At 37.3% G+C, this 10,051-nt stretch overlaps 1 protein-coding gene across 4 annotated transcripts; it reads right to left on the reverse strand.

Moving 5' to 3' along the window:
- Positions 1-670: 670 nt before the first annotated feature.
- On the reverse strand, positions 671-5,557 carry LOC125779557 (uncharacterized). Of its 4 annotated transcripts, none has more exons than XM_049460920.1 (4): positions 3,122-5,288; positions 2,995-3,055; positions 1,489-1,588; positions 671-1,435 (listed from the first exon to the last, which is right to left on the reverse strand). In XM_049460920.1, exon 1 carries the CDS (start codon positions 3,485-3,487, stop codon positions 3,152-3,154), a length of 336 nt encoding a protein of 111 aa, XP_049316877.1. In that variant the 5' UTR covers positions 3,488-5,288; the 3' UTR covers positions 671-1,435; positions 1,489-1,588; positions 2,995-3,055; positions 3,122-3,151. The 4 variants fall into 4 exon arrangements, 1 of the variants encoding a protein (XP_049316877.1); XR_007423299.1 differs by lacking the exons at positions 2,995-3,055; positions 3,122-5,288 and adding an exon at positions 5,300-5,547 and having other exon boundaries at positions 682-1,208; positions 1,298-1,435; XR_007423298.1 differs by lacking the exons at positions 2,995-3,055; positions 3,122-5,288 and adding an exon at positions 5,367-5,557 and having other exon boundaries at positions 680-1,435.
- Between the last annotated feature and the right edge of the window lie 4,494 nt (positions 5,558-10,051).

Raw genomic sequence — 10,051 nt, forward strand, 5'->3', positions numbered from 1 at the left:
AACGTAATGAAAGGCCTATTGTCATCGTTGCTGACGACGTTTTTCCTTTAAAACTGTACTTGATGAAACCATTCAGCTTTCGCAATCAAGTGATGTCGTCCAAAATATTTAATTATATTTAGGTTATCCAGAGCAAAAAATGTGGTGGAAAATGCTTTCGGCATATGTGCATCGCGTTTTCGGATTTTCCGAAGACCAATGGACGTTACTCCGGAACATTCAAAAATTATTGTCCTCGCGATTTGCACATTACACAATTTTTATTAATACGCAAGTTTATATATATTCGATTTTCTGACGTAGAAAAGGATACAAATGGCATTATTGACGCAGGTAATTGGCGAATGGAGTTAAGGGAAAGTGGAATGCTTCCATCAATTCAGCCAAGCACTGTTTTAGGTAGGCAAGCAGACTGCGCGATAAATGTCCGTGCAAGTTTTATGGAGTATTTCCTCCTGGAAAGGTTGAATGGAAATATAAAAGGACGATATTGCGTAACTCGTCTTTGTAGTTCCTTTTTTTACAAATATGTACATACATATGTAATTCAAAAATTTAAATTATTTTGTAAATACAAAATATTTTCATGTTTATATTTATAAACTTATTCAAATTTAAATAAAACAAAAGTGATATCAGTTTATTTGAAATTAATTTTTTATTAAAATAGTTAGATATATTTTATTAATTATAATTATTATTTATATTTTAAGTAATATCAGTTTAATTTAATTAATTTCTTATAAAAATAATTACATATTATTATTTTTATTTTGATTTAATTCAACATTGACAAAATTATATGTGTAATTGTAAAATTCACATATATAAAAACACTCACATACATTTTTGGTTTAAAAATTGCTTAGCAGAAAAAGGATTAAAAATATTTACAAAAGACTAGCTATTAAAAGATAAAACTGTGCAACTGCTCTCACCTTGCTACTTTCTGTTGATACTTGAATATCAACTCACATATGTATATCAAGTTGTGGAAATTCTTGGGCATAATCTCGGGGATTGGATGCCACAAAATTTGCTAAATCATCCTAAGCGTCATTCTGCGTAGCTGATTTTAGGATCTCCAGCGCTGTTTCCACCAATTCAATATATGCCTCATCGTCTCGTGATGTGGATGGCGTCCCTTATATTTCCCAGGTAAATCATCTGACTCCAACAATAGTGGTGAAGGGATCAGGTTCGACGGGCTGTTGTGTAAAAACAAACAGAATAAGTATACATATGGAAAACAAATAGTAATATATTTTTACATATTATTATGCATAAATGTATATACTTATATTTATTAAATTTGATATGGTGTTCGCTTTAACTCGCAAACTGAGAACTTTAAGGAGTTATAGAGCGGGCTCATTGTTGGCGCTCTTCTCGCAGCTTGTCCCCTTTTTGAAACAGTTTTCCAGTTGAAAGCCGCCTGAAAGAAATATTTGTTATCTAATTTCTTGTGTACCATTTCAAAATACTTACGCGAATAGAGCAGCGAAGGCTGTTCCATTTAGCTGCCACCGACCGCGGCATCTGTAATTTTTCAGCCACCTGACAGAGGACACATTCGAAGAATTAGGAGCTATAATTGACAGAAGAAATAATATATTACGATTACGTAATGCAGAAATTAAATTGAAAGAAAAAATGGTTAAACAAGTAAATAATATCCAAACTACTTGCGGTAATGATATAGAAAATATTGTAAAAAATTCGCGGATATTTTTGGTTCCGTTTCAGATAGAGGTACTGTAGATACGCGCTGAAATTAAAACAACAACGGACGAGGGGTTGAAAAACAATAGATGAACTGTTAAGAGATGGAATTATTAGGCCTTTGAAAAGCCCTTATAATTCTCCCTTGTGGATAGTGTCAAAAAAGGGGAGGTGCATTTGGAGAATAAAAGTATAGAGTAGTTAGAGATTTTAAACGTCTAAATGCGATAACTATTCCAGATGCATATCCTGTTACGAATATAAATAACACTTTAGCAAGTTTAGGCAAGTGTAAATACTTTATCACACTCGATTTAACATCTGTATTTCACCAGATCGAAATGAAGGAAAAAGATATGTATAAAGAAAACAGCTTTTTCAACAGCTAATGGTAAATATGAATTCACCAGGCTCCCTTTTGAGCTTAAAAATGCGCCATCCATTTTTCAAAGGATGATTAATGATGTTTTGAAGCCTTTAATTGGTAAAAGTTTTTATGTGTATAATCGACCACATTATTATTGTAGGTAAGGATAAAGAAGAACGTTTAGAAGATGTATTTGAATTGCTCCACAATTCGGGATTAAAAGTGAATTAAAAAAAATCCGAATTTTTTAAAACACATGTGCAATTTTTGGGTTATGTTGTTACACATGATGGAATCCTGCCCGATCGTGAAAAAATTTCTTCTGTAAAAAGAATATTGCCGCCAAAAGTCTAAAAGAACTAAAAAGCTTTCCAGGATTAGCCTCCTATTATAGGAAATTTATTAAAGATTTCGCAAAAATTGCAAAGCCGCTCACAAATCTAACGAGATGTCTTTACGCTCAAACAATAGCAAATCAATCAAAAAAGGTAAATATTTCGCTAGATGACGAACGTTTAAAATCATTTACTGATTTAAAGAAATTACTTGTGTCTTCAGAAATTCTTACAATTCCGGACTTAACAAAAGCTTTCATTTTGACAACAGGCGCTTCCAATTTAGCCATTGCACTATGGGCCAGCGCACCATTATTTTTGGCATAAAATCAGAGAAAAGTCCTAGATCGCTAAAACTTCGCTCAAATGCTTTTCATATACATATGTACATATTTCATAGACTTTTGTAAAAATGAGGGTAGTCAGAGTACTGCCACTCCCACCTCTCGTAGATATAAAATATTAAAAATTCTGTAATATGCAAACGTTTCAATAGTTTATAAAAATGAATTTATTTTATGCAAAAATGGAGAGTATAAAGTAAAAAAGTTTATGTTTTTAAATGCTTACGTTTATTAGTGAGTGCATTTCGGGCAAACACAACCGGATTTCCCGACAGGTACAAATTTGTCTAAGGAAGAACATTAATAACAGGCATGTGAGATAATTTTTTAAATGCATTACAATATAACCATACATTATTTCATATCCTGTTCAATATCAACTTCTAACGGGACGTAGAAGCCACGTCTAAATTGTCTGGAACAGCAAGCAACTCTAAAAGTTCAGTAGCTTCATGTGGGATTCTTCGGATTAATTTATTTTTAGTACGATTATTTAAGCAGATACTTGATAACAAAGGGTCAAAAGAATCCATAGCTCTATTAAACACATTGACAATATTGTTACTTTGTGAATTTTTCCTCTCATGAGCAATACGATCTTTTTTGTAAAACTTATTTCTTGCTTCTGATGCATTTTCGCCTAGGCAGCCAACTGGTACTAAAGACGCCTCCATTATTTGTGCCGAATGAACTAAAATCTTGTGGACTGTTGCCGACATTGGGTACTAATCGTACTTATTGAAATATAAATCGGCAGTATCTATACAGAAATCATTGAACTTTTTAAAATTAATACGAAATTCGCACGAAATCAGTATTATATGAAAATGTCTCAATAGATCAATGTCAACATTAGTAATTGATGCAAATAGTTCTAAGTTAGCGACCAATCTTCTAGCCGTATTCCCGTCGTTTGTTGAGCCACATCCATTTGACTTAGGTTTGTCAATATGCAATCCCATTTTCTCCCAAAAATGTTTCTGAATTTCCTGTTTTCTTTGCGTAATGGTATTTTTGTCTTCCGGATTCCTTACTTGCCACTTTTTTATACCGATTCTATACGAAAGATGTAATACAAATTCCAGAAATCGTATTCAAGAATGTAATGGACTGACGCCGTACTTTAAAGTGCTTGGTTTTGGTTCACAAACAGGAGATTTTAGATCTCTTATAGACATAAATTGTTTCGGACTTGCACCACAAATAGGACAAGATTGAGTAGAATTTGTTCCGGTTAATATGTTCAAAACCTTGCCATCTATCAATCTCATATTTAAATCATATCTAATGACAATTTCCATACCATCCTCCAAATCCCATTTTAACGGCGCTAAACTAGATATTTGCAGATCTAATTTATTTTTTTCAGCTAAAATATGTTCTTTAGTTTCTTTAACGTACTCAATTTTAATTGGTCTGCAAAACCGTATGGATTGAGGGGTGCGGTTAAGCCAAATGATCTGATTCGAAAATGATATTAATTTAAGAGGTATAATTGAGGTTACTTAGAGGGACTGAACAAAGAACTCAGGCGTGTTTTCGTTAAACCTCTCTTTGAACATACTCTGTCCTGTTGAACCATCGAAACCGTAGCTAAATATCAATGTAGCTTCATTTATATCTGAGAGTTGTTCAATAACTTCTTTTTGTAACAATAAAATTCTTTTGGCAGTGTGGTCTACCAGTTTTTGTAAAGGAACTTCTACGTAAGTTTCACAATTCGTTATCCCCTCTGGCCGGCAGTGAAGCTTGCATACTTATTGTACGCAGGGTATATGTCGCAATTACGAGCTTTGTTTAGTAATCGCATGTTTACGTACTGTTGCTTGCTCAAGTTATTCTCTAATAAAAACACTAAAGCTTCTTCTGCAGATAACGCAATGGGACTTTTCGTTGTAGAAACAATAATTTTCTTAATTTTCGATGGCCTTGTCGGAGATTTAAGCGACTCTTTCAACACAAATTTTAAATCAGGTTCATTTGCAGATCGTGCTGCATTAGAGGCAGCGTGAACTAGTCGCAAGTTTTCTCTTCAAACTATCACTCGCCTCACTATAACTAAGCTGTGGTCTTCCTCTTTTACATTTGCGACCAATTATGAAATTTGTCTCACCCTCTAGCCATTCATTATTATATTGCTTAAAAGGAGTTAATGACCTTTGGTATTTGATCCATTTTCTATTTATGAATGAACAAAGATTTTCAATTTTCTTTTTAAACGCTTCCAATTCTTCTTCATTTATATTTTTATTTATTTCATGGATAATCCAATTCTCAACTACATCTTTACTTTTCTTATTTTGTAACCATACATTAAAAATATCTTTATTTTTGAGGTTAATCGATTCTGATATACATTATTTCCATCATTCGCAAATATACGCAAAAATTTTAATTACCACATGAAAGTACACATTATAACCTTTAACCTGATATATTGTTTATACAAAAGGGACCAAAATGAAATAACGCTCACATCCACAGAACACAAACACGATTGATAAATTTACACAACAAAACCACATACTTACACGTAATTAAAACTCTCTCACAACAATGATTAAACAAATGCTAGCTATTCCATTTCATATAAAATACCTTGATAACTATTTTCCATTTTTAGAAAGAAAAAAATTTTCACCCTTCACTATTAGAAACACTTGCGTTTTGAGTTATTATTCTTCATACGAATCACGAAAAACCATATGATTGAAATGTCATCTTTGAACGTACGGTAAATGAATAGGATTGCCATCTGTCCATATAAATTTTTTTTTTAAGATAAGTATAGTGATATTAATTATATGTATTAATTTCCGTTTTTGAACGAAGCAAAAAAAATGGTTTTTTGCCAAAAAAAGGAGAAATTGGCAAAAATAAACCAATTACTTATATCTCAAGATCTCTTAACAAAACAGAAGAGAATTATTCTACTTTTGAAAAGAAGATGCTTGCTATCATATGGGCACGTGATAAACTCAGGACTTATTTATACGGAGCAAAGGAAATAAAAATATTAACCATCAACCTCTTACAGTCGCCTTGAATAATAGTAATAACAATGCAAAACATAAGCATTGGAAGGCTAGAATGTAATTATAAATTAATATACAACAATATATATATATATACGTTAACGTTCTATCATCTTCTGATGATAATTTTCAACATAGCGCTGATGAAGACAGCACTGACTTAATTTCTCATTGTGAAGCTTCAATAAACGTGTTTAAATCACAAATAATTATTTCTGAAAGGCAAGAGTTAGAAAGTCATGAAGAACTACATCTAAATTATCATAGACACTATGTATCAACAATACATCTTAATAAAGAAGCTATAAAAGCATTTTAAAAAATAATTTTAACCCAAATATAGTAAATGGAGTCAAAATTCGGAAACAATACATCGCCTTATTACAAGAAATATTTAAAGAGTATTTCTCAAAATTTAAATTAGAATTTCCCAAAGAATTGTAAGAGATGTTTCTAGTCATGAAAATAAGTTTCAGATTATCAGAAGAACACTAAAGAGCGCATCGGAATGGGAGAGAAAACAAGGAACAAATTTTGGAAAAATATTATTTTCCTCAAATGGCCAAACTAATAAAAAGCATTGGGAACAGAAATATATTTGACCACTCCTCAGAAAAACGAAGTGAATGGCGCCATAGAATGCGTGCACTTTACAATAATTGAAATAGTCAGATGCTTTCAAGCCGAACATACTGTTTATTCTATTAAGGAAATTATTAACATCGTGGAGATAGATACAATAATACGATTCATTCAGCGTCAAACAGAAAAACAAGGCGACATTTTTTTGGAAGAATTAATGCAATAAACTACCAAGAACAAAAAGATTTTAAGGACACCGTCAACGGCGATACAAGACACGAACTTGTTAGGAATTAAAAGATAATGTTAACCTGGCACAATAGAAAAGGGAATAAAATAAAATAATATGAACCAGGCGAAATAGTTTTCAAAAAAGATAAGCAAATAAAAAAGAAGAACAAACCAATTTTTAAGAAAGATGCAGTAGGCAAAAACAATTATGTAACAATAACCTTCCTCTTCTTTACTGGCGTAGACACCGCTTACGCGATTATAGCCGAGTCAACAACAGCGCGCCAGTCGTTTCTTTTCATCGCTACGTGGCGCCAATTGGATATTCCAAGCGAGGCCAGGTCCTTCTCCACTTGGTCCTTCCAACGGAGTGGAGGTCTTCCTCTTCCTCTGCTTCCCCCGGCGGATACTGCGTCGAATACTTTCAGAGCTGGAGTGTCTTCGTCCATCCGGACAACATGATCTAGCCAGCGTAGCCGCTGTCTTTTAATTCGCTGTCAATTTCGTCGTATATTTCGTACGTTCCATCGAATGCGATATTCGCCGTGGCCAACGCGCAAAGGACCATAAATCTTTGGCAGAACTTTTCTCTCGAAAACTCGCAACGTCGACTCAGCCGTTGTTGACATTGTCCAAGCCTCTGCACCATATAGCAGGACGGGAATAATGAGTGACTTATAGAGTTCGGCTTTTGTTCATCGAGAGAGGACTTTACTTTTCAATTGCATACTCAGTCCGAAGTAGCACCTGTTGACAAGAGTAATCCGTTGGATTTCCAGGCTGACATTGTTGGTGGTGTTAATACTGGTTCCTAAATAGACGAAATTATCTACAACTTCAAAGTTATGACTGTCAACAGTGACGTGGGAGCCAAGTCGCGAGTGCGACGACTGTTTGTTTGATGACAGGAGATATTTCGTCTTGCCCTCGTTCACTACCAGACCCATTTGCGTTGCTTCCTTGTTCAGTCTGGAGAAAGCAGAACTAACGGCGCGGGTGTTGAGGCCGATGATATCAATATCATCGGCATACGCCAGCAGCTGTACACTCTTATAGATGATGGTACCTGCTCGATTAAGTTCTGCAGCTCGAATAATTTTCTCCAGCAGCAGATTGAAGAAGTCGCACGATAGGGAGTCGCCTTGTCTGAAACCTCGTTTGGTATCAAACGGCTCGGAGAGGTCCTTCCCGATCCTGACGGAGCTTTTCGTGTTGCTCAACGTTAGTTTACACAGCCGTATTAGTTTTGCGGGGATACCAAATTCAGACATCGCGGCATAAAGGCAGCTCCTTTCGTGCAGCTTTAAAATCGACGAAGAGGTGGTGTGTGTCGAGTCTCCTTTCTCGGGCCTTTTCCAAGAATTGGCGCATGGTGAATATCTGGTCGGTTGTTGATTTGCCAGGTCTAAAGCCACACTGATAAGGTCTAATCAGTTTGTTGACGGTGGGCTTTAATCTTTCACACAATACGCTTGACAGAACCTTGTACGCGATGTTGAGGAAACTAATCCCACGGTAGTTGGCGCAGGTTGTGGGGTCTCCTTTTTTATGGATTGGGCATAGCATACCTAAGTTCCAATCGTTGGGCATGCTTTCGTCCGATTATATCATACAAAGAAGCTGATGCATGCTCCTTATCAGTTCTTCGCCGCCGTGTTTGAATAGCTCGGCTGGCAATCCGTCGGCCCCTGCCGCTTTGTAGTTTTTCAGGCGGGCAATTGCTATTCGAACTTCTTCATGGTCGGGCAATGGAACGTCTGCTCCATCGTCATCGATTGTGGTATCGGGCTCGCCTTCTCCTGGTGTTGTGCGTTCACTGCCATTCAGCAGGCTGGAGAAGTGTTCCCTGCATAATTTAAGTATGCTCTGGGCATCGGTGGCTAGATCACCTTGGGGGGTTCTACAAGAGTATGCTCCGGTCTTGAAACCTTCTGTAAGCCGCCGCATTTTTTCGTAGAATTTTCGAGCATTACTCCTGTCGGACAGCTTATCAACCGTCTGCAGATGCGTCTCGCTTTCCTCTTCAGCTCTCGGTATCTATCCCATCCCGCACGTGTTGTGGTCGATCGCAACGTTGCGAGGTAAGCGGTCTGTTTTCTCTCCGCTGCGCCACGGCACTCCTCGTCGTACCAGCTGTTCTTTTGGACTTTCCGAAAGCCAATGGCTTCGGTTGCAGCTGTACGTAAGGAGTTTGAAATGCCGTCCCACAGTTCCCTTATACCGAGTTTTTGACGAGTGCTCTCAGAGAGCAGGAGTGCAAGTAGAAAATCGTTCGGCTGTCTGTTGTGATTGAAGCTTCTCGACGTCGAACCTTCCCTGTGTTTGGTTGGTTGGTTGGTAGTTTTTCGATCCGGAGACTGCCAGGTAGCTTGATGAATCTTTTTATGCTGGAATCTAGTACTACAGATAACCATATTTCGGGCCCCGGCGCAGTCGAACAGCCTCAGCCCATTTGGGGATGTTTCCTCGTGGAGGCTGAATTTACCGACCGTAGTGCCCAAGATACCTTCTTTGCCCACCCTGGCGTTAAAGTCGCCAAGCACGATTTTGACATCGTGGCGGGGGCATCTCTCATTAGTGCACTCCAAGCACTCATTAAAGGCATCTTTGGTCACATCGTCCTTCTCTTCCGTCGAGGCGTGGGCACGAATCAGCGATATGTTGAAGAACCTCACTTTGATGCGGATTGTGGCTAGACGTTCATTCACCGCAGTGAATGACAGTACTCGGCGACGGAGTCTCTCTCCCACCACGAATCCAAACTTACGCTCCTTTATATGGGCACTGTAGTAAATGCCACAAGGACCTACTCGTATCTGTCCTTGTCCCGTCCATCGCATTTCTTGCACGGCGGTGATGTCAGCCTTTGTTTTTACGAGGACATCAACCAGCTGGGCAGCGGCACCTTCCCAATTAAGGGACCGGACATTTCAAGTGCATGCTTTAAATTCGTAGTCCTTATTTCGTTTGCCATGGTCGTCATCAAAAGAGGGGTCTCTCATCCGAGGCTGTTTACACTTTTTCATTGGGGGTGTTTTTTCACGTGGCGGGTTTCAAACCCAGCGCACAACCCTATGCAGGGGATGTTTCGCCTTCTCACTTTAGCTCGCCTTCAAACGGATGTTCTTAGGCTACCCAGAGAATACTCGGTCAAAGGCCGGAAGTCGTGAGCTGCTTGAGTCATATGTAAAAGAATCGTTTCTGGCCACTCCCAAGTGAATGGCGATCAGAGAACTTTCCTCACTGCGTGAACTTCTACACATGACTCCATCCTCCAACAACCACTATAAATAATAAACGAATACAAAAATCTCATTTAAAAAACTGACTTTTTAGTTTGTTACAATGCTTAACGGCAGCTAAGGTAGACATTTACGAATATAAAAGCGCATTAGTTACAAAAAACAAGGAATAGCGAAAATTTCGAACGGGTGC

This window comes from Bactrocera dorsalis, chromosome 6 (genome assembly GCF_023373825.1).
Source record: "Bactrocera dorsalis isolate Fly_Bdor chromosome 6, ASM2337382v1, whole genome shotgun sequence".
NCBI classification, from domain to species: Eukaryota; Metazoa; Arthropoda; class Insecta; order Diptera; family Tephritidae; genus Bactrocera; species Bactrocera dorsalis.

Coding starts and splice junctions, on each gene's coding strand:
- LOC125779557 (XM_049460920.1), bottom strand. CDS start 3,487: ATGTCGGCAACAGTCCACAAGATTTTAGTTCATTCGGCACAAATAATG.